Source organism: Mustela nivalis (assembly GCF_964662115.1).
Source record: "Mustela nivalis genome assembly, chromosome: 3".
NCBI lineage: Eukaryota > Metazoa > Chordata > Mammalia > Carnivora > Mustelidae > Mustela > Mustela nivalis.
Genome location: NC_139022.1, coordinates 108,639,749 through 108,663,535, shown reverse-complemented (window position 1 = coordinate 108,663,535; position 23,787 = coordinate 108,639,749). Strand labels below are relative to the sequence as shown.

Genomic DNA, 23,787 nt, shown 5'->3' with positions numbered 1-23,787 from the left:
TAAAAATTTGGTCAGACAGGCGTTTTGTTTTGTTTTAAAATATTTTCAGGGAATTGTTATCTGTTGAATGCACATGTGTTCCTGCACTTTTTCTTTCACGACTGAAACTTTAAACCCTTCCCTTAAGTCCCCCTGAAAAGGCTCGCTCTGCCCAGTAAGGTTTGCATCTGTGAGAAGGGTTGAAGGGATTTGGGCCCTGGAGAAACCTCGCAGTCTGCAGTCTGCACCAGAAATGGCTGAGGTCCTGCTGTGGGGGCTCTTTGTCTTTCTCTTCCACCAAGATGCCTTGCCCCAAAAAGACATTGGTTAATTTGGGCGTTCCAGTTTAGTTAATCAGATCATGAGTGCCTGTGCACATAGCAAGAGGCATGATTGAAACATTTATAAAAATTTGGCTCATAGTAAGCCCCATAATTTGTTTGAAAGAATTACCTCTTCAGTGACTTTAAAAAAAAAAAAAAGCAAAAAAACCCCAAACCTGAAGATTGTGGTTTATAACACCACACCTGGTCCAGATTGTACTGGTTGAATCCATATTTGCTTCGCTGTAAATGATTTTGAGGGTGGAATTCCTGGATTGTTTTCTGTCTTGTAAGCCCTTGACATTGTACTGGTACCTGTGTGTGCACAAACCTCCCGACATGGGAGAGGCCAGCTTAGCCTTCCACTGAAATGCAGGTTGGCTGCCTTTATTCTGCATGTTCCTAGAATGAGGAAATGATATGACAATAAACAGAAATGCCCTTGCTGAAGAGAGAAGGGAAGCTGGTGTTTATCTGGTCAGGTGGTTTAGATTAGCCATGATGCGGCTCTGTATTATGTTACTTTAAATCATTGTGTCCCAACAGGACATAAATTATGAAGATTGTTACAGTATGTTTCATCCTATGTAAGATCAACAAATTGGAATAATTTTTTTATAGGAAAATCACAGTGCTTTTGGCAAGGCTATTGAAGCCTTTAATTTGACTTGAGTATTTCTAAAATATTACTGCCTAATATATAAAGTATGATTTGCATAAGGTATGAAATAATAAACTTATAAGAACGAAAGAGAAGAACTTTCTTCTTTAGGAATTGCTTCAAATGGCACAGCGCTTCCACTGCATCAGTATCTCTCTGCTTTCTTTGTCCTGGGGTTTTAGAGCCAGTTCTTTTCCTCTGCTGGGATTGCAAGTGAGTGTGCGGGGGCTTGGTGCAGAGATGGGGCTTTGCTGTGTGCTGCCTGCCGGTCAGCCCTCACGTGCACAGAGATGGCAGCCCCTCTGGGCTGGAACTAAATGGGAGCCTTCTCAAGAGGGAAAACAAACTTGCCCATTTAGATGCATCCAGGAAAACAAGCCCTCCCCACCCCCCGCTCCAACTCAGGGTATTATGAATGATTAAAAAAAAAAATACCCCAAACCCAAAAAAGCCCAACTTGATCAACAGCCGAAGCTAAGGTAATTTATATAGGAGTATGGCAGAAAGAATTGACCTAAGTTAGCATTTGTTCTTTTAAATGTTTCTTCTGTTTGTTACTGTTTCCTAAATTACTAGCCTACTTGGTGAATTTTTATCACAGACACTTAAATGTTTTCATTTGTGTCGAGGATGCAACTTAGTTGATTTGGCCACACAGAGCAAATCCTCTAGATTCGGAAAAAAAAATGGCATAAAATTACTTTGTGTAGGATTCAAGCAGATTGGAACCTTTTTGGTGTCTCACAGTAGCATGCAGAGCACTCTGTGTTTTTATGAGATCTTGCACAGTGATATGAAGTAGTGCAGTCTCTGATTTACAGGGATGAGGGGAGGTGAGCAAGGTTTAGGATTTGCAGACCATAGAATGAGACAGAGCTGGGATTAGAACTTTTCAGGATGAGATGACACCATCCGCCAGACCTTCTGAGTCTTTTGATACCAAAAGCAGGGTAAGTGCTAAGTCTATTTTACTCTGTGTGTGTCTCCAGCATGGAGTTTGTTCTTTAATTCTTTAGTAATAGGGTTTAAAACACAGAAACGAATAAGTCCCTAGTTTCAATCCATTAACCATAGGAAGGTTTCTCCTTAAGCCTCTTCATAACAGATTGAGGATAAATTCTGAATATATTTGTGGTTTGCTTTAGCTCAGTGTCTGAAGACTCTGACAGGTTCAGGGACCTTTCCAAGTTCACATCCTATGTGTGCACATTGAAACAAATAAATACAGACTACTTAGGAGATGGATCTCTTTCCTCACCGGCTGCTTCTGCATTGGCACTGTTTTCTGAGAAAGGGTTCCGGCAGACTGTTTGGTTGAGGTGATGCATTGCAGCCATCTATCACTGGAGGTCCTCTGCCAAATTATCAGGATGTCTGATCAGGCTTGAGGATTTTTGGGTGATGTAGTTTTCTCACAGAAAATATTGGCGCATGTTGCCAAAACTCTGTTGAAAAACTGTTAAAAGGAGGATTGATCCCATTTAGAAGGAAGCAGAGGAAAGACTAAGTAGGAATTTGTTGCTGTTGTGACAGACCTCTTTATACATTCAGATATTTTGTGATGCAAAGTGACATGAGGCTCTGCTTTACAAAATGTGTACTGCTTGTAGAACATGTATTTTTTGTACAATTCAGCCAAATTAGGTATTGCTTTGTTCTTTAAATTTTTTTTTTTTTTCCTGGAGTCCCACTCTCCCCGCCCTGTGCTGCGGGAGTGGGTATTCTTTCTGCTCTGAGCCCTTTTTCTCTTCCTCAACCCTTTTAATTATTGCTGGCGGATCTTGACTTGCAGTTTAATTTAAAATACTCCAGTTGGAGCAGAAGCTTTTTAGCCTTCTCTCTGTCTTTTGAAACTTAGGTACAAGAATAGGGCAGAACAAGTTCATGTCAGATATACACTGGAATTTCACAGTGTGAGCACTAGTTGCATCTAATTGCATCTCCTAAGAGGAGCCAGCAGAATGTAAAGAAGCAAAGATCGGGAGAACACTGCCATTTTGCCTATTATTTGATTTCTAAAAATGCCTTTGGCCAGACAGTCCATATATCTTAGTGGTTTGGACGCATAACGTTGAAGCCTAAGAGTATTTTTCTATAAAAGTGTGAATTTTTATAAACTTTATAATGACGACAATGCCAAGGAGCATAAATTCTTATTATTTAAGAATTTAATTCATAAATTCTTTTTTTTTTTTTAATTTATTTAGTCAGAGAGAGAGAGCGAGAGCGAGCACAGGCAGACAGAGTGGCAGGCAGAGTCAGAGGGAGAAGCAGGCTCCCCGTGGAGCAAGGAGCCTGATGTGGGACTCGATCCCAGGACGCCGGGATCATGACCTGAGCCGAAGGCAGCTGCTTAACCAACTGAGCCACCCAGGCGTCCCTAATTCATAAATTCTAGTTTGCTAAAGCAAAACAAAAAACTCTGGGGGTCTTTGCCATACCTCTCACCTCATGAGACCCCTGAAAGCTAATGAACAAGGATTACCAGCTGATTAGGAAAGACAGCCTCCAGCAGGACATTTCCCAAGCGGCTGGCTGGCCGTGGTGGGCAACTATAGGGAACAGGGAGGCATCAGAAGTTACTGGACATTAGGGAACTCCACGTAAATGGCTTCTCTGGTGGATTCCTGTTGGAGTGTTTTTGAAACCCGTGTTTCACTCAGCTTTAGAGGGAAAAGACAGACAGGAAACTGGTGAAAGGTGCTGAATCCCAGAGAGCAAAACTGAAGGATCGTGAGAAATTTTAGAAGGAGCTCATCAGTCAGAGCTGTTGGTATGCCCCATAGTAGCGGCTGTTGATGTGGGAAAATGTACTTTACGCTTAGGTGCAGAGGAATTCAGAAATGAGTCGTGTCTTTTCAGGGATAAGATATTCTCAGTCTGTGATCGTCTTGTCCATAATGCTTCTTGGGCACACATCAGATAGATGATATCTATCTAATTAGAGGACTTTCCCTAACAATGGAACAGAAATGATGGGCTCTTAGGTAAAATTGTGGGTAGAGGGGTTGATGTTAATTCAACTCTGCTGCCTGGAGAAGAATGGATACTAGTAGGCATCTATTCCGCCAAAGACTAGTCTTCCTGGCCTGGGAATTCAGGGGGAATTTACTTATGTAATTATAAGTCCTTGTTCTGCAAAAGAAAACTGTTCTGCACCTTGCTTCATTTAACAGTGTATGTTGAAGGTAGTACCATGTAATTAGCTAAAAGCTATCTTATTTTTCCATATGGCTGTTTGGGATATTATGGTAATTGCCAAAAATGGTGACTTAAGAACTTCTTTTCTGTAAGGCTCTGGAATGTTACGGTCCTGTGAGCACAGCTTTTGAGGGCTGTGTGTAGAAGTGAGCGTGCTGCCTCACAGGTAGTGTACTTACTACCAGCAGCGGAAGGGGCGCTGGGTTAGCCTAGGGCACAGTGGAGCCAGCTGCTTGTTTCCTACCTTGTGGGCATTGTCTCTAGTGCCCTGGGGAAGCCAGTTTTAAGATCCGAGCCGGATATTCTTGGCTTGAGTTATTGGAGATGTCCCGCTCTGCAGTGCATCAAGGAGGTGGCAGCTAGATCTGGGGCCTGGGATTAGTGGGAGTAGTGACTGTCCCCAGACACACATACTGGACAGCCTAGGGGGCGGTCCTCAGGTAAGGTCTTTAGTCTGGCTCCTCAGGGACACAGGAGTCACCTGCTTGGCTGCAGATGCTCACTGTCAAATTACCATTTCCACTGGAAGTCTTTCTGTGAGGATACCCACTTAGAGAAACAGTTTTTAGCATGTTTCGGATTTTCTCGTCCTTGCAGGGGTGGATTTCTTTGGTCTTGAATGGTTCTTCTGCTGGGTTTGGAAGGGAATTCTTCCTGTCCAGGCTTCAGACGCTATAGAATTAAAGTGTTGTTCATGATGATAATCACTAGCATTAACTGAGCTCCTGATGGAATGCCTGGTACATACTCCATTTTTACATTTTTACATGTTAGGAAAGTCAGGATAATTTCAAATGTTAAGTGAGCTTTCTGAGGTCACATAGCTAGGAATAATAGCAGCGCTAGGATGTTTCAGTCTCTGTCTCTGACCCTACCGTTTCTGCAGTTGACCAGTGTGCCCAAAACACGAGTGATATTCTGGAGAAGAAATGCACAGAACAACTCCATCTTTGGTTGGGTCTGTTCCTCACAGTTCTTGAGTTCCTATGCAAGAGTATTCTTCTGTTGCCGGCAAATTAGTATCTTATGTTCCCTTTGCAGTGGCTGGAACGGTTAACTGTTTTCCATGAGAAAGTCGTAGTGAGTCATGTAATATTCTGGGGCAAAGTATGCCTTTCCTTGGTGCACCAAGCAGTGTTTGTGTGATCGATCAGTCACCAACGGGAAGGTCCTGTCCTATGACATGTGCGTGCTTGGCAATGATCTTGCCGTGCATTTTGCTTAATAATTTTCATTATTTTTAATTAAAGTTGAAGAAGTGCAGACTCTAGCTGAAATTAAGGTAGGTTGTATTGCCGGAATCTGGTAATTACTTTAATTGATCACAAGATAGTTTCCTTGATCACCAATTAGACTAAATTGCCGATCATGTTTCAAGACGTGAAGAAATGCCCAAGCTGATTTATGTAATAGTGTTTTTATTTCTAATCAGATGTAAATATCATTTCCTTCCATAGCAGTTGTGTTTTATAAAAGAAGAGTTATAGGCCTACAAACATAAAGGTGATTCATAAACAATGGAGTTCTAATTCATTGAATTAGTAAAGGAAGTATTTAGAGGCTTAATGGAGATTGTACTGGGGAAATTACTTTGGAGTCACTGGTGCTCATTTTCTTAGTGGGAGCTATGTTCTTTTTTAGTGCATAATTAAAAGAGTCTATAATCAAAATATAAAAGGCAGCAGACTTAAAGAACTTATATCAAAGAGAATTGCTGGGAGTAATGAAAGATTCGTATTGTAAATATGTACTAGAAGTTAAAGTCTTAGAACTTTAATAAGCCATACATGCTATTTGGACTGAAGCTGCGTTTTAAATTCAGGGTGCTGTTAAACATTTCACAGATTGATACATGGTTTTTGTTTTGGTTTTGTGCATCTGATAGTCTTTCATATTTTCATGGAATAAAATGAAACAAAAGGAACTTTAAGAGAAGTTAAAGTTTCCTAGGAATACTTGATTTGGGGTTCATGGAAAAATCTTTTAATTGCTGATGGTTTGGAGATTTCCAAATGACAAACTTCATTGGCCCAATTTACCATGATTGTAATGCTTACATTCCTTAACATGGCAGAGTGACTTAAAAAGTCATACTTCATCATGCATTCATTGACTTGTTCATAAAATGTTTGTAATTTGCAATAGAGGAAAGACTGAAACTATTATCAGCCATTATATGTTATTTGTTGGCCATATGTTTGTTTGAAATGGCCGTGGCTCAGCAGAACATGGCTCACGGACAAACTATGCTGTAAATTGGCACTAAAAACCCACCTAAGCAGGTAGGCGTATGTTAAGAAGTTAACATCAGCCAAAATATTTTAATGTGAACCAGGTTACGTACATTGTAGTATCTCTGTTCCCCTTAGAGTGAGATCTTCATTTGCATGGCATCTTTGTTTTTTTCCCTAACTAATTTTTAAAAGTAGGACAGGTATTTAGTGGCACATTCAGAGGCACCAAAGAGTATAGTAAGTCCTTTGTGGTCCCTGATCTCAACCACCCAGTTTCCTCTCTCCAGCCACTGTCGCTCCCAGTTACCGATCTCTCATACGTGGTTGCGGAGATATTAAAGCATATAGTGTCCTCTCCTTTTTACAATGCACAGACTATTGTTATGCATTTGTTTTTCATTTAGTAATGTATCTTGGAGGTCTTTCTAGCAAATAGTTTCTTCATTCTTCTTAATGGCTACATAGTATTCCTGTGATAAATGGACCATCCTGTATTTAATCAGTTTCTTACTGATGATCCTTTGGCTTTTTCAAATCTGGGGCCCTTACAAGCTGTGCTGTAGTGACTCATTTTTTAAATTTTTAAAGATTTTATTTTTTTATTTGTCACAGTGAGAGAGAACGTGGGGGCGCGTAAGCAGTCAGAGAGGCAGCCAGAGGTGAAGAGGGGCAGGCTCCCCACCGAGCAAGGTGCCCGATGCGGTACTCGATTCTAGGACACTGGGATCCTGACCTGAGTCGAAGGCAGAGGCTTAACCCACTGAGCCACCCAGGTGCCCCTGCAGTGACCCATTTTTTAAAATGATATTTTAATTTTAGAGAGAGACCATGGGAGAGGGTGGGGGTGTAGGGGGAAGGGCAGAGGAAGAGGCAGAGAATCCCAGCTGTGCTGTTTGTGGAGCCCCACATGGGGCTCGACCTCCTGATCTTGAGATCACTACCAGAGCCGAAACCAAGAGTCGGAGGCTCAACCGATTTGCCACCCTGGTGCCCCTGCGGTGACCAGGCTTGTAATTCAGGTATAAATGTGCCTGCAGGACTAATTCCTAAAAGAGAGATTATGTAGCTGAAAGGCACAGGCATTTTTGTTGTTTTTTTTTTTTTTTTAAGATTTTGTTTATTTCGGAGAAAGAGAAGGCGTGAGCAAGAGCCAGGGGAGGGGCACAGGGAGAAGCAGACCGGTAGCGACCGAGCAGAGCTCTATCCCAGAACCCTGAGATCATGACCTGAGCCAAAGGCATATGCATATCCAGCTGAGCCACCCAGGCACCTCTGGCACAGACATTTTTTATTTTGGTGGATATTGTCAAATTCTCTTCCAGAGTAATGATGTATAAGTGCCTTTTCTCCTGCAATATTATCAGACTTTTTGATCTTTACCAAACTGATAGGTTTAACTTAGTTTCCCACCCTGTGCAGCTTTCCTGAGGTATAGTTGATGTAAAAGTTAGTATTAATTTGTGCTTCTTTTATCATGTCTGAGTCTGAGCAGTTTTTATGTTTAAGAACCATTTGCTCCCATTTGTCACCTTTTATCTCCTTTGGCCATTTAAAAATTTGGTGGTTGATCTTTTTCTTATTAATTTGTGGGAGTTCTTTATATGCCAAGGAAATATGTACAGTAAATCCTGCTTGTTGTTTGTCTTTTAATTTTTTTGTTGGTTTTTATTGCCATACAGAGAAAAATTTTAAAGTAATAAGAACTACCTGTTATTTCGTAGTGTTTTAAAGTCTTCTGCCTGTAGAATTCATATATGTCTTACTAAATTTACTCCTAGATAATTTTAGGAGCCACTTTAGATGGAATCTTTTCTTCCAAGATATTTTTCTGCTTAGTTATTGTTTGGATAAAAGGCTTTTTTTTTTTTTTTAATTCTTTAATAGGAATTGTCTAGTGTTTTCCTTTTAAGAATAATATTACCTTTTGGGCTGAGAATATATTCTATTTAAAGAGGTGTCCAACTTGGATTCTTCCTATCTGCTGCTTTTATGAACAGTCATGATTATCCATGTAGCCAATTTTGGAATGTATATTTTGATGCTGTGGTTACATGCTCCTTTATAACCCTCCAAATATAAAGCAATTTTTGTACTCCTTACTTGTTAAAAATAAACAGTTGATAACCACAAAAAAGAGAGGCCCATAAATTCTTATTTTATAAGAGATTTAATAAATAAGAAATATTGAATTTATCAAATATCTTTTCAGGATTTATGGAACTCATTATATAATTTTTCTTTTGATTTATTGATATGTGAGTTATATCAATATATTCCTTATATTGAATGTTCCTTGCATTCTTAGAATAAATCCCATTTGCTCATGGTACTTTGCTTTTTTAGTGTATTGTTGGGTTTTGTTTATTAAGATTTCACTTAATATGAAACGACCTGTACTTTCATTGTTACATGCTATCTTTGAGGGAATTTGGGGATAGTGTTATGGTAGTTTATAAAACTAATTTGAAAATGTCTGTCTTTTTCTCTGCTCTGGAACAGTTGAATTCGTGTAGAGTTAACTCTGCCTTCAAGGTTTTGTAGAATTTCTCTGTGAAATGACTAGGAACTGTTACTTTTTGGTGTCACTCCTGTTTATGATTTTCTTTTCTGGGGTCAGTTTTGATAAATTTTTTGGATAATTTTTATAGAACTATTTTACTTATGTTTTGAAATTTATTTGTATAAATATTGCATTTGTTTAAAAAAATTTTTTTAATGTTTTGAAATTTCTTTTATCTGTAGTTACTTCTCTATTCTCATTTTCTCTTTGATTTATCTGTGCTTTTTCTACCTGCCTTTTGTTTGTCTTTAAATGGAGTAACCAATTTTCTGTTACATAATTATTTCAACCTTTGGATTTATTGGTTCTGCCATTTTTTTCTTTCCTGTTCATTTACATCTGCTGTTCTCATTATTTATATTCATTCTTGTTCTCCCTAACTTTATTTTTATTTATTTATTTTCTTTCACGTTCTTAATTTAAGTATTTAAGGGTATTTATTCTGATTATTACTTTATGTGTGTCCTGTATGTCCTGCATACATGATTAATTTCTATTCAGTTTAGGTTTTGATTTCTTCTGTGAATTAAGACTTTAAAAGAAGGATTTAGGAACTTTTCCTGGGTAGCTCAGTGGGTTAAGCCTCTGCCTTTGGGTCGGGTCATGGTCTTGGGGTCCTGGGATCCAGTCCCGCGTTGGGCTCTCTTCTCGGCGGGGAGCCTGCTTCCCCCTATCTCAGCCTGCTGCTCTGTCTACTTGTGATTTCTCTCTCTCTCTCTACCAAATAAATAAGTAAAAGCTTTTTAAAAATATTTAAAAAAAAAAGAACTTTTCCAGGTAGTACTTTTTTTTTTTTGCTACTTTTGCTTTGTTTTGTTTTGTTTTGTTTTTAATTTTAACTGAGAATGTTGTCAGCACTATTTCTTCTTTTTGAAATTGAGATTTTCTTTGTGGGCCAATTATGTGTTCAGTGTCTGTGAAAGTCAAGTAGATATTTAAAGATTTTTTTTTTTTTAAAAGATTTTAATTTATTCGATAGACTGATCACAAGTAGGCAGAGAGGCAGGCAGAGAGAGAGGGGGAAGCAGGCTCCCTGCTGAGCAGAGAACCCGATGTGGGGCTTGATCCCAGGACCCTGAGATCATGACCTGAGCCGAAGGCAGCGGCTTAACCCACTGAGCCACCCAGGCGCCCCATAAGTCAAGTAGATATTTAAAAAGATATTGTCTTATTGTTTAGAGTTGAAAGTATATAGTTGGATCTACCTTTTTTTTTTTTTTTCTTAAAGATTTTATTTATTTGACAGAGATCACAAGTAGGCAGAGAGGCAGGCGGGGGTGGGGGGTGGGGTGGCGGGAAGCAGGCTCCCTGCTGAGCAGAAAGCCTGATGCAGGGCTCAATCCCGGGACCCTGGGATCATGACCTGAGCTGAAGGCAGAGGCTTTAACCCACTGAGCCACCCAGGCGCCCCAGTTGGATCTGCCTTTTAAATGATAAGTAGTCCATATTCTTGATTTTGTTTGGTTACTGTTCCATGGGTTAAGAAATGGAAATTAAAGTTTCTACTATGAATGTTTCTGTTTGTCTTATATTTCCTGTCATTTCTGCCTCATTGATTTTGATGCTGTGTTACTTGCAGTATAGATACTCAGAATTATTCAGTTTTCATTGTGGATATACTTTTATAAGTTAAAAAAATTTTTTTACATTTGCCTGTGTCTTTTTATTTTCAGCAGTTGAGTTTTGCTTTGTGATCCGTGTAGTTACCTCTTCTTCTTCTGTTTTTCTCTTTAAAGTTTTATTTGCTTAATCTCCATACCCAACATGGGGCTTGAACTCACAAGCCCGAGATCAAGAGTTGCATGCTCTACTGACTGAGCCAGCCAGGCATCCCAGGTTTTATTTTAATCAGTTGGAATATGGATCTTTACATATATTGATTGAAAAGATGTTTGGTCTTGTAAAACATGACAGAACCCATCTGCATTTTTTTCCTCCCTAAATTGAAATCATGATGTGAAATTGTGTTTTCTGTTCTTTTTTTTTTTTTTTTTTTTTTTTTAGGATTTAAAAAATTTATTTACTTAGCAAGAGAGTGAGAGAGAGAACATGAGCAGTGGGAGGCGGAGGAGCAGAGGGAGAGGCAGACTCCCTGCTGAGCACAGAGCCCGATGTGGGACTGGATTCTAGGATCCTGGGATCATGATCTGTGCTGAAGGCAGATGCTTAACCTACTGAGCCATCCAGGTGCCCTGGCTGTGCTTTGTTTGCTTTATTTTAATTGTGCTTTCTTTGACCTAATTGTGAATTTTGGGGATGCTGTTATACCTATAATTCTATAAGGTAAACTTAATCTTGTTTCTTTAGATAACATTTCTTTAGATAGTGGTCTCCCCACTAAGCAGTGTCAAAATTAAACTCAAACTTTCTCTTACTTGCCCTTCACCATGCAGTTTTGTTACTATATTTTTAGTTCTAGTGCTTAGTTTTACACCTTGAAATATGCTTTGGATCTTCTAGCTTTCAGGCTTTTTAAACTTTCATCTACCATCCCCATTTCTTCTCTTTTTTTCCCCCACATCTTTTAATAGTTCATAACATTTGCATTCTATTCAGTGACTACAATCCCCATATTGTTTTAAGTATAATCCTAGACCTGAGTGAATTGTTCACTGCTGATAACTTTTATATTGTTGCTCGATCCATCTCTAGTTACCTGTATTTCATCCTTTAGTAAAAGTTTCCTTGGGGTGCCTGAGTGGCTCAGTACATTAAAACCTCTGCCTTCAGCTCAGGTCATGATGGGTCCTGGGATGGAGCCCTGCATCGGGCTCTCTACCGGGTGGGGAGTCTGCTTCCGCTCCCCCCCCCCCCCACCGCCTGCCTCTGCCTACTTGAGATCTCTTGTCTGTCAAATAAATAAATAAAATCTTTGGGGGGAAAAAAAAAGTTTCCTTAGTAGGGATAAAGGGGAATTATTTCCTGAATTAATGTCTTTTAAAAATTATGTCTCTTGTAGTAGTTTTGAAAACAGTTTAGCTGGGTATAAAATTCTTTGCACTTTGATTTCCTAAAGTCTTTATAGGCACTGTTTCTCTGACTTCTTTTGTTCAGTGCTGGTATGTGGAAGTTTGAAGTCAGCCACATTATTTTCATTCCTTGTAGGTGAATTGATTTTTTTGACTAAATGCCATAAGGATTTTTTAATCTTCAAATTCCCTGACTTCACTAGGATGTCTAGAAATGGTTGAATTCTTCCAATCTATAGATTGAAATATCTTATTTCTAGAAAAAATTTTTGAATTATGTATCTCATTTCTTTCTGTGTTTGTTCTCTTATTCACTAAAGTTACATGTATATTAGATGTACTTTGTGTTCTCTACCTATTTTCTAATTCTTATAAACTCTTGCTGACTTCTGCTTCATTTTGTCTATTAGTCCTGGCCCCTCAGTTTCTTGCTGGATTGTTAGTGGTGTGTATTCTGCCTCAGGCTCTTTGCAGTTTTTATTGATGACATGGTTTTAGAAAGCCTGGAGTCTTAGCTAGCTTAAGGCCTGTAGGTTCCAACTGGCTTCCTGAGAACAAGTAGCTAGGGCTGTAAAAAAGAAATCTTGGAAAGAAGGGACAGATGCTTTTCACTATCTGCCAGTTTTGCTATTAAGTAATATTCTTTCTTTATTAATGTCAGATAATCAAAATTCCCTGTTGAGGTTTTGCTTTTTTCCCTCTCCTATCCTCTCATTTCAGTTCCTTGCAGAAATACTTATACTTTAATTTGAATGTGTTTTGTTGTGAATGTTTTTAATTTGTGGATTTAAAAATGAATATTTTGGGGACTATTTAGTTCTGTTATATGGAAGAAGGATTATGAAATTTTCTCCCTGCGCCCAGAGCAGGAGCAAGTGTTCTTTCCCTTGGGGAGAATTAGGAGTAGATCCTGTGTAAGTGGTTTATTAGGCTTATGATATTTTGTTAAATGCAAGTGTAGATGACAGTTGAAGGGAAATATGTAAAGCTGAGGAATACATAAGTTTGGAGGATCTTTGAAAGTATCTTTTTTTTTCTTTTTACATTTTATGTAGATATGGTAGAGGCTATTTTATTTTATTTTATTTATTAGAGAGAGAGCTAATAATATTTTATTTATTAGAGTGGGAGGCAGAGGAAGAGGAGAGGCAGGCTCCCTACTGAGCAGGGAGCCAATGTGGGTCTCATTCCCAGGACCCTTGGATCATGACCTGAGCCAAAGGCAGATGCTTAACGGACCGAGCCACCCAGGCGCCCAGGGTTTTTCTTTGATCAGTGTAACTCTTCGGATGTGGCTGTTCCCTCTCTCTCTCTAAGTAGGCTCCACGCTGAGTGTGGAGCCCATTTGTAGGGCTCAAACTCAGCACCGAGAGATCGAGACTTGAGTTGAGATCAAGTGTTGGATGCTTAAGTGCCTGAGCCACCCAGGCTCAGGAGTGTTCTCTTTTAAGCCCTATCTGTGATAGAGTAGATTTTGCTAACGTGCTGATAGCATGCTGGTAATCAAAGCTTTGAGGAACACTTCTGACTCTGTTCAAATCATCCCCTTGATCCACTTGGTTCTTGAGAAATAGTAAGGGATGCCAAGCCTCACTTTGGACCTTTAGGATTGCATAGTTCAAACAAATTGTGACCATAGAACTTGGGTAATGATTGACTTTGCCCACCTAATATCTTGTCATTAAGGTGTTTTCCCCAGGCAGCGTGCATCAGGGTGTTACCTTGTAGTGTGTGATCTCTGTCTGGTGTGTGGGTTTGAGTATTTATGGCATGTGGGATAGGAAAGCACCATTCTTCTGGGAGACAGCAACTGGAGTCTTAGAATCTTAAGGCTATTTTATTAGGGCTTTTCACCTATTGTTACATTTTGTGACAATGTGTGTGATGCATATACCTTGTGCAGCCTCGCCAGAGCAGCATATGGTAGCAGTATCTGCCACTACTGGTCTCTTACTCCGGGCCAAGTGCTATGCTAAGTGCTTTTATATCCCCATCTTATTTTTTATTAGGATGAATGCATGAGCTTTTTATTATTATCTTCAGTTTACTGAACAGAGAACCGAGGCTCACACGACAGGCTGTAGCATGGGAATTTGAATTCAGGTCTTCCTGGCTCAAAAGCCTATGCCCTTAATGACTCTATTACCCTTTCTCAGAGATTGTGGTTAACTTTTTTGGAAGTCTTAAAGCTAAACAAGAATAAGGCACTAGAGGCAAATAGACTAAAAAATTCTCATTATACATAGTTTAATGCAGGTTAACTCTGAATAATTAAAAGACTTTCACATTTGACACAATCTAGAGATCAGAATATGAGATGAGAAGAGGAAGGGAGGGTGAATATTGTTTTCCACTGATAATTCCATACATGGGTTTTGCTTGAATATTCTTCCTTATCCTGACAGGGAAAAACCTTTATGCCTTTAATTAAAGACCAAAATGAGAGTCTTTTTCCTAAATAAAATTATGCTGACATAAGAACCATTATGAATAACATAGAATGGTTTAAAATGGCGTCTTCCATACCTCTCATTCTTAACTTGGAAATGTGCTCTAATGTCAATTTGGTGATTCAGAAAACAGTTCAACTACCATCACTCCAGCTTTTCTGGATAGGGGTTGTGAAGTTAAATATTTATTTATGTGGCTACAGTGGTTACTGCCCTGTGAATTCCACTGTAAATTTGTAGTTACTGTACCATTACCTTAGAGTCTCACCAAGTATTTCTGCCTTCTGGACACAGTAGAGACAGACTCTCCTATTGTTTGCAATTACCTTCATAAAAATTGGAAAGCAAGCAAAAGAGAAAAAGCTTTTCATACTCTCAGGACAAGTTTGCCTTCTGATTAGCAAAATTAGGTTTGTACTTTCTCTGTGGATGAAGATAGAGCCCTACAGGTCCACAGTTAGGTGTGTGCCTGAGTCCTCCATTCTCTGCTCGGGGAGGAGCGAAGGCTTCCTGTTCCACAGGGCATGGGGACAATAGCAAGGAGACCCCGAGCAGGCAAGGCAGACTTCCCTGTTTGACTCTAGATGTAAAAAAAAAAAAAAGTCTCTTATCCCCTCCTGTCCTGTCTGGGAGCTGGGATGGGAGATGTTGTTCAGTAAGATTTTTTCCCCATGGTCTTGGGATTGATGTGTTAGTTAGCAACCCAGCAACCAAACACAAAGGGAGTGGGGATACATGAAAAGTAGCCCCTAAGATTTGGGGCCAGGTAGTGAGATCCAGGGCACTTGGTTGAAGGGAAATTACTCCTGTGCTATTTTGGCAAGTCTTGTCCTGAGGACAATTAAATAGTCCAGACAGGTCACTGGGTGAGACCAATTTCCTGGTTTGTTTATTTGAGCCTGATTGTTTTTCACCATTGAGCAGCAGGTCACGGTCCTGCTACACCGTTACCCCAGCTCTGTGGAGAGCAGTCCCCTTCCTATTGGATTTCTCCAGGTTTCCCTAAGGATTTGAGCCTTGTCTTTATCTGGCTGGATTGTTCTGGTCTCTCTCTCTTGCTCTCAGGTCCAGAGTAGAAGGCAGTGCCACTAATCACTTTCAGCTTTGTCTCGTGCAGGCATTTGGCTTCATGTCCCGAGTCGCCCTGCAAGCCGAGAAGATGAATCATCACCCGGAATGGTTCAATGTGTACAACAAGGTAACTAAATTGCCTTATTTGGGGATCACCTGAGCTATGGAGTTTGAGAAACTTTGTTCTTCCTTATTATCCTCATAGAGCAGCCGTGTGTCAGGTGTGATCACTAGTGCTTAGGAAAGCATCTCTTCCTCTTTCCTCAAGGATCCCTGGGTATGATTGCAAATTAGTAACAAATTTTCCAATCTGCTCAAGACATCAGTGACCAAACTCTTTATTTTCATGCCTGTCGTCTACTGGAACTAATATGAGCCATTTGGGCCAAGTGAGGCTCCTGAATTAAAATGTAGATACATGTTAAACCCTCCTAAGATAAATTTTTGAAAGTTATGGTAGGAAATAAGAGAGATACGGCCTTATTTACCTTACTGAAATAATTATGCTCAAGAACTGTGCTTTAAAAACAACTGTTTATTAAATTCTACATTCTAAGTAGGAACTGGCCTTCTTAGGACAAAGAGCAGGCTAAAAAAATTTTAAGTAGTTTTTAAGGGGGCTCAGTAAGAAGAATCATGGTCTCCCCCACCCCCACCCCAAATGTCCTTGCCTTTATGGTCATATGCCATTTGAAATAATCTTGTCATCTAGATTTCTGTTTTCTCTTTAAAAAGTCTCTTTGAAAAAGAGAACATTCCCTGATGTACTTGTGATATATTGGAATAGTTCAGAATATGCAGGTACCATGATAAACTTTTCCTTCCTACTTGCCTCTCTTTGTCCATAATTTTGCTTGTGCTTTTTAATTGATTTTTCAAGAAGCCACAGTGTTTTCCTCCACCCCACCTCCGACCCACTTCCCTAATTTAGAAATGGGCTTTTCTGAATGTAGTTGCTAAGATACTACATTTGATAGCTTGGTCTTTCTCAGTGGCCTGAAAATAGTCATGTAATTAAAGTAATGGGAGTTAAAATGAAACCTTAGCCTCTCTCTTTCTCTCTCTCTCTCTCTCTTTTTTTTTTTTGAGAGACAAGATTTCAGATTCAGGCCGCTGAATTGTCCTTCACATGGGAGGACCTTTTTGTCCCTGGGCAGGTGCTGGGCCCAGCCTGAAGCAGACTGTATACCTGGAGTTCATTAGGTTTTGGAAATGCTGTACTTATTCATAACGTAGTATTTTGTAAATCATTTAATCTCCCCAGTTGTCAGATGTGAATGTTGAAGAATAGATTGATTTCTGAACCACCCAAGACGAGAACCATGAATTGCAGCTGCTTCTGTGTTTCTTAGGTGCAGATAACCCTAACGTCGCACGACTATGGTGGACTGACCAAGAGAGATGTGAAACTGGCCAAGTTTATTGAAAAAGCAGCCGCTTCTGTGTGATTTTTTTCTAAAATGCGTGTCAAACCCGGTGCATGTCTTAGCCATCATGTATGTGGAAGGAAGTTCACATGAACAAATTCGCTTGTCAGTTTAAGCTCATCTTTTGAACAGTGTTTTGTACAATCAGTTCTTAATTACAAAATGATTTAAATTTGAGCCTGAGGATTTCTCATTATTTCTAATCATATATATAAGGTAAACCAACTCAGGGAATTACATTAGTAATATTCAGCGGGAGAAATAGCATTCTTAAAGCCCAGAAATTGGGATGAGGGAGTATGCACACATTTTATAACCCAGAAATTCAAGTGATGATGGTGACTTTACCAATACATTGTGTTGGAGAATAATTAGAGAAAGTAGAAGAAGAATGGTGAACTCTGTAGGTAAACGGTTTTAACACAGCTATAACAATTCTTATGATGCTGAAGTTGATTTGGAGTGTAGCTGCTTTTTAAGTAGTTAGATTACAAAAGTCACAGAAAATTGGTAAGCTATCTTGTTTTATCTTTTTCAGAGAGGGAGTTGAAGGAGAAAACAGTGGCCTCTGGGGCAATATAAGGATTCACCATCATAGTGACCAACTTGCCAGATCATTATTTGACTCTCTGCATTAGGAGGAGCTAAGGGTCATTTTTTTTTTAAAAGATTGTATATATATTTGACAGAGAGAGAGAGAGCACAATATGGGAAGTAGCAGGCAAAAGAAGAGGGAGAAGCAGGCTCCCCACAGAGCAGTGGGAGCCTGATATGGGACTCAACCCAGGACCCTGGAATCATTACCCAAGCCAAAGGCAGTTGCCCAACTGACTGAGCCACCCAGGTGCCCTAAGGGTCATTTTTTTCTTTTTTTTCCTAAGGGTCATTTTAAAAAATCATATGCAGTTTGTAACTCCTGAACTGAGGGTCTACATGGCCACTAAGTTAGAAGCTCCTGAGTTTTCAGGGTGCCTGGGTGGCTCAGTGGGTTAAGCCTCTGCCTTCGGCTCAGGTCATGATCCCAGGGTCCTGGGATCGAGCCCCACATTGGGCTCTCTGCTCAGCGGGGAGCCTGCTTTCCCCTCTCTCTCTGCCTACTTCTGCCTACTTGTGATTTCTCGTCTCTGTCAAATAAATGAATAAAAAAGTAAAAAAAAAAAAAAAAAGAAGATACTGAGTTTTTATCCGTAATGAGCTCTATTTATATTCTGTGTGTCACTGATAGGAGTAAAATGGAATGTAAAGTAATCTGTTACTTAAAAATTAAAATGCCAGTGTTTCTTTGAAGAAACTCAGGAATGTACTTATTATTTTTAAAGATTTTATTTATTTGCTTTAGAGAGAGAGAAGGAGAGGGAGACAGAATCTGAAGCAGACTCTACACTGAGTGCGGAGCCTGATGTGGGGCTTGATTTCATGACCATGAGATCATGACCTGAGCCAGAACCAAGAGTCAGACACTCTGCCGACTGAGTCACCTTCATGCCCCAGGATTGTACTAATCTTTTTTAAAACTTAATTTAATTTTTGAAATATTTTACTTAATATATTTGAGAGAGAAGAAAAGCATGAGCAGGGGGAGGGGCAGAGGGAGAGGCAGACTCCCTGCCCAGCGGGGAGCCTGACGCAGGGCTGGATCCCAGGACCCTGAGATCATGACCCGAACCAAAGGCAAATGCTTAGCCACCTAAGCCATCCAGGCACCCCATGGAATGTACTTAGTAATAAGATTAGAATATAAATTTAAAGAATAAATACATATTTAAATATATATATATATTTGTCCAAAGAAGGTGTGTTAATCTCTTGAAGCATTATGGTACCAGGATTTAACAGAGATCATCTCTGTGTAACTCACCTTGTTTCAGAGACCAGAAAAATCCATATGTTAAAACAAGCAAACATTCCCCTCCCTACCCAACCGGGGCCCCAGTCAGAGGAACCATATGGAAATGGGACAGGGAGTCTGAGCTCTCCAAAGCCAGTTCTTGGCTGGGTCAGTTGGCTGGGTCAGTTTGCCCTGTGGATATGGAGTACACCCTCCATATGAAGAGGGACAAGAGCCGCCCAGTTTCTGTGACTGCCAGGAGATGCATCATTGGTGCTTCTTAGAAATTTGTTTAGAGGAAAAAGCAAAACTTTTTTTTTTTTTAAGATTTTATTTTTTTAAAAGATTTTATTTATCAGAGGGGGAGGGGGGAGAAAGAGCCAGCACAGGCAGACAGAATGGCCGGCACAGGCAGAGGGAGAAGCAGGCTCCCTGCTGAGCAAGGAGCCGATGTGGGACTCGATCCCAGGACACTGGGATCATGACCTGAGCCAAAGGCAGCTGCTTAACCAACTGAGCCACCCAGGCGTCCCTAAGATTTTATTTTTTAAGTAATCTCTGCACCCAACTTGGGGCTCAAACTCAAAACCCTGAGATCAAGAGTCATATGTTCTTCCAACAGAGCCAGCCAGGTGCCCTGCCTTGTGTTTTTATAAACTCTTTTCTATATTATAGATTTGGTGACTTTTATACATTTTATTTACCAGAGATTTTTAGTTCAGTGCTTTAATTTTTTCACATGAATTTTTATTTTTTTATTATTATTTTAAAAGATTTTATTTATTTATTTGTCAGAGAGAGAGAGGGAGCACAGGCAGACAGAGTGGCAGGCAGAGGCAGAGGGAGAAGCAGGCTCCCTGCTGAGCAAGGAGCCCGATGTGGGACTCGATCGTATGACGCTGGGATCATGACCTGAGCCGAAGGCAGCTGCTTAACCAACTGAGCCACCCAGGTGTCTCTATTATTTTATTTTTGTAAACATTTTCTTTTTTTGAGAGAGAGCGAGCATGAGCTGTGGGGAGGGGCAGAGGGAGTGGTAGAAGCAGGCTCTGTGCTGAGCAGGGAACCTGACTTGGAACTTGATTGCAGGACCCTGAGATCATGACCGGAGCCGAAGGTAGCCAGTTAACCAGCTGAGTCACCCAGGCCCCCCTCACATGAATTTTTAAACACGAACAAACTTAAACATATTTAAAAATAAAGTGAATGGTACATTAAACCATTATGTACTCAGATTTAACAATTATCAAGATTTTACATCAGTTACTTCACATAAGTCTCCATTTCTCTTTTCTTTGCTAAAGCATTTAAAAGAGACAAATAGCTTTAACATTTAAAATCCTAGATAGCATGTCCTTACATCCCTCAGTAAATATCTTTAGAAAATATGGTCATTTTCTTGTATAAACCATAATGCCATTATTTCACCTTGTAACAAAATCAACCATGATTTCCTTGGTATCATCTAACACCCAGACAAAATCATTTTCTTGAAGGTCAGGAATGCATCTGGACAGTATTTTTGTTCTAATCAGGATCCACATGAAGTCCACCCATCACGTCTAATCTCTTTGTTCAATCTAGAGTGAGCAAGCTCCCCTTTCTTCCTCCCTATCCCCCATGTCATTGACTTACTATAAAAATGGGATCAGGTGTCCTGTAGAATATCCCACCTTCCAGACTTGTTTGTTCCCTTTGGTGTCACTGAGCTTGTTTCACTGTACCCTGAAACCTTTCCCCTTTTTTTTTTTTTAAGATTTTATTTATTTATTTGACAGAGAAAGATCACAAGTAGGCAGAGTGGCAGGCAGAGAGAGAGAGAGAGGGAAGCAGGCTCCCTGCTGAGCAGAGAGCCCGATGCGGGACTCGATCCCAGGACCCTGAGATCATGACCTGAGCCGAAGGCAGCGGCTTAACCCACTGAGCCACCCAGGTGCCCCCCTTTCCCCTTATTTTGAATGTAAGCATGAGGGGCTCAGCTTGTTGATTGGGACATACACCACATATTAGTACAGCAGAGAGAGCAGGATTTGGCTTGTAATTGCAGTGCTGAAGACCCGAGAATGCATTTACTAATTAGCAACTACATGAGGGTTTGACATAAGGTCTTTGTTAAGGGTTTGTTGCATCTGCTGGAACTCACAGACCTGACTGTAGACCACCAGAGCCCCTGCAGTAGAAGGCTGTGGGAGTACTAACCGGGGTAAATTCCAACAGAATGAACTTCCAGACTCTGTTCAAGTAACTGACATTTCAGCCTCAAAAGACACTGTCAAAGTTGGAGGCTCCCAGGTTCCTTTCTATTCTAAATCTTTGTGCGACAGCAGTGGTTTTCTGATGCAGTAAGCTTTGGTTTCCCTTTCTTTTCTTTCTAAAGAAACTCTGGAGGAGAGAGGAGTTCCATAGACATGAACTATGACCCCTTGGAAGACCTTCCTGAGTAACAAACCAGCTTGCCGGCATGTTTGACAGTTCCCTTTTCTAGATTGAAGTTAATGTTGTAAAAGTAGTGGTTACTTTTTGGCATTGATAGGAGTAAGGATATCTTTGGATAAACAGAATAAGCATGGTTCTTGATGTTTTTGCTCTAGACAGAAAGCAGTAGCATGTATATTGTGTTTGAACCCAAACTGACTCCCATTACTGTCCTGCAGGACTGGTGGAAGTACACAACGGTCTCTATGCTCTCTCATCCAGTGTTCAAAAATAGACCAGTTGAACTCTGGGACTTTCAATTTTGTGGAATTTCCTGCAAAATACCAAGAGCTATATGAGGGTTTGGCTATAATATGTGAGGTTTCTGTTCCAGTGCCGGTTCTTGGGACAAGTAAAGACATGACTCTTAGCCGAAGACTTGAGTCACCAAGCTGCCATGCCGGCTGACTGCTGATGTCCCCCTCTGTGTGCAGCTGGGCTGCGCTGGTGACACCCACGGTGAGCACAGTGTGAGTTGCTGCTGAAAGGGCAGAGGAGGTGCCCCCTTTGGCTTCATATCGCAGGGTGCCTGTTGTGTCCACTTATCTGTGAGAAAAGATGGATGATTTCAGTAGGTCCTGGAGAAGCTTGTCACATCTGATTGTAATCACAGCTGGAGTTCCATTCCCAGACTGATGTGTTCATCGGTGACTTCAGAAACCACATTCAGCTGTGCTTAGCTGTGCTTGTGGGGTATTCTAACAACAACTGGACTTCTCTCTGCTGCTTCCAGCTGGTCATCTTTCCTCATCCCTCCAAGCATCGTGAAAGAATTCTTTACATCCTTAATCTCCTCTCTATTTCTCCCCTAAAGAGTGCTTTGATGCTCCATGAGGGAAGGCATGGAAGTAGACCATTGGGGTTCCCGGAGATGGACTCTCACCATGCTCAGCGAGCATGAGGGTCTCTAGTGCCATTCACTTGTATAATTCTACAGCATACACCCACCAAGGGCCTTCTGTGTCCCCCAACTTGAGTAGACACTGATGTACTGGGGCAGGTGGAACCAGATTCAGGTGAAGGACTAATTCAGGCTTTCTCCCAGCAGCTGCTCCAGGATTCTGCTGTGGGGATGTTGGGGCATGAGCCCAGAAGGCATTAGGGCCCATATGACCAAAGGAGGCAGTAGGAGGTACAGGAGGAGCTGATCCCTGGGGGACAGAATGTAAAGTGGGACGATGAGGCTAAAGTTTGAATCTTGGGGCTATGAGTTGAAGTGATTCTTAACGCTTCACTGTTGATGATTTTAAATGCAGAAATTGAATAAATAGGATGTTTTTCCTAGTTTAGTGTATTGGTTGCCTACAAGAGTGTTTTCCTACCAGGAATAGTAACATACATTTTTTCTAGAATGCCTGAGACTACAGAGCTATTTTGGTGGTTACTTGCTTTTCTTAGAGCTCAAGAATTTATGTTTTCAGGAATGTGACTAGTTTAGCCACTAAAGGTTTAATACAATGGAGGGCTACCCAGATCCCTCTGTCTAGATTTGCCTTGGAAGCCAAAGGGATTAGAAGGAAAGCAAAGAGAATAAGTTAATCCCAAGAATTGAACAGAGCAAAAACCCTATGGCTCTTGTACTTAAAATATCTTGGCCCCACAGGCTCATCTCCTATGCTCTGTTCAGGAGGGTCATATATACACATTACAGGCTTCCTATAAGGTAGGGCTGGGAGTGGATGACCTTCTCTTTTCCTCCTTTTTCTTGTGTTCTAGCCCCAAACCCATAAACATCTTTTCTGTCTATCCTGATGTTTCTGGTCCTGTGCCCCAATGTATGCTCTTGGCTCTTAGAACCTCAGAATAGTTTGCTTTTTCCTCTTATATGATGCTTAACTTAGTCTTAACACATTATTAAGGGATTTTGTGGGTACTTTTTTTTTTTTTTTTTAAAGATTTTATTTGTTATTTGAGAGAGGGAGAGAATGAGCAGTGGGGAGGGGCAGAGGGAGAGACAGAGAGAAAAGCAGGCTCCTCAGGGGCTGAGCAGGAAGCCCGATGTGGGGCTCGATCCCAGGACCCAGAGATCATGACCTGAGCCAAAGGCACACGCCTAACCAACTGAGCCACCCAGGTGTCCCCCATATGTGGATTCTTCTTGAGAGAGAAATTACTTTTTTCTGCTCTAGCTCTGGCATCTCCCAGATTCAGCTTGGAGCTTCACAGTTCCTGTGTACTTGTATCCCTTTCGCTGATCTGAGGTGCATAGTCTCCCTGGGAAGACAGGATCTCAGCACAGGAAGTATTTGACTCTGGGGACCTGCAGGCTAGTAACGCACTATGACACCCAAGAATGATGTCATAAAGCGGGAGTTCCTTTTGTGGGCCCTGGTCTGTGGCCTCTTGGAATCTAGATGCCAAGGAAATCCCTAAACAGAGATTTTCTGTTTGGATGATCAGAGCAAGGAATAAAGATTGGGAATTTGGATAATGTCTCAACAGTTTCATTACCAGAATGATACAAGAGTCATTTCGAGCTCGCTGTTGGATAATTCTTCAGCAGAGTTCTGTGCAAGATTCAGGAAATTTCAGTAAATATTCTTTATTTCTATTGCTTGTTAAGAAATGAGCAGATGGCAGCTTGGGAACAAGGTGCCAGTATACTCTTA

General features: G+C 40.6%; 2 protein-coding genes across 7 annotated transcripts in view; both read left to right on the top strand.

Moving 5' to 3' along the window:
• PCBD2 (pterin-4 alpha-carbinolamine dehydratase 2) overlaps nt 1-17,052 on the top strand; it is a 51,879-nt gene extending 34,827 nt beyond the window's left edge. For 2 of the 3 annotated variants that reach the window (XM_082725807.1, XM_082725806.1), the window contains 2 exons: nt 15,495-15,575; nt 16,801-17,052. In XM_082725807.1, the coding sequence (XP_082581933.1) occupies nt 15,495-15,540 (46 nt within the window). In that variant the 3' untranslated portion in view covers nt 15,541-15,575; nt 16,801-17,052. Of the gene's footprint in view, nt 1-15,479; nt 15,576-16,800 lie in introns of all 3 variants that reach the window. The other variant, XM_082725805.1, reaches the window with a different exon arrangement.
• A 6,066-nt stretch (nt 17,053-23,118) lies between these two features.
• CATSPER3 (cation channel sperm associated 3) overlaps nt 23,119-23,787 on the top strand; it is a 30,852-nt gene continuing 30,183 nt past the window's right edge. For 2 of the 4 annotated variants that reach the window (XM_082725747.1, XM_082725745.1), the window contains exon 1: nt 23,119-23,709. In XM_082725747.1, the coding sequence (XP_082581873.1) occupies nt 23,609-23,709 (101 nt within the window). In that variant the 5' untranslated portion in view covers nt 23,119-23,608. Of the gene's footprint in view, nt 23,771-23,787 lie in introns of all 4 variants that reach the window. The other 2 variants (XM_082725748.1, XM_082725746.1) reach the window with 2 other exon arrangements.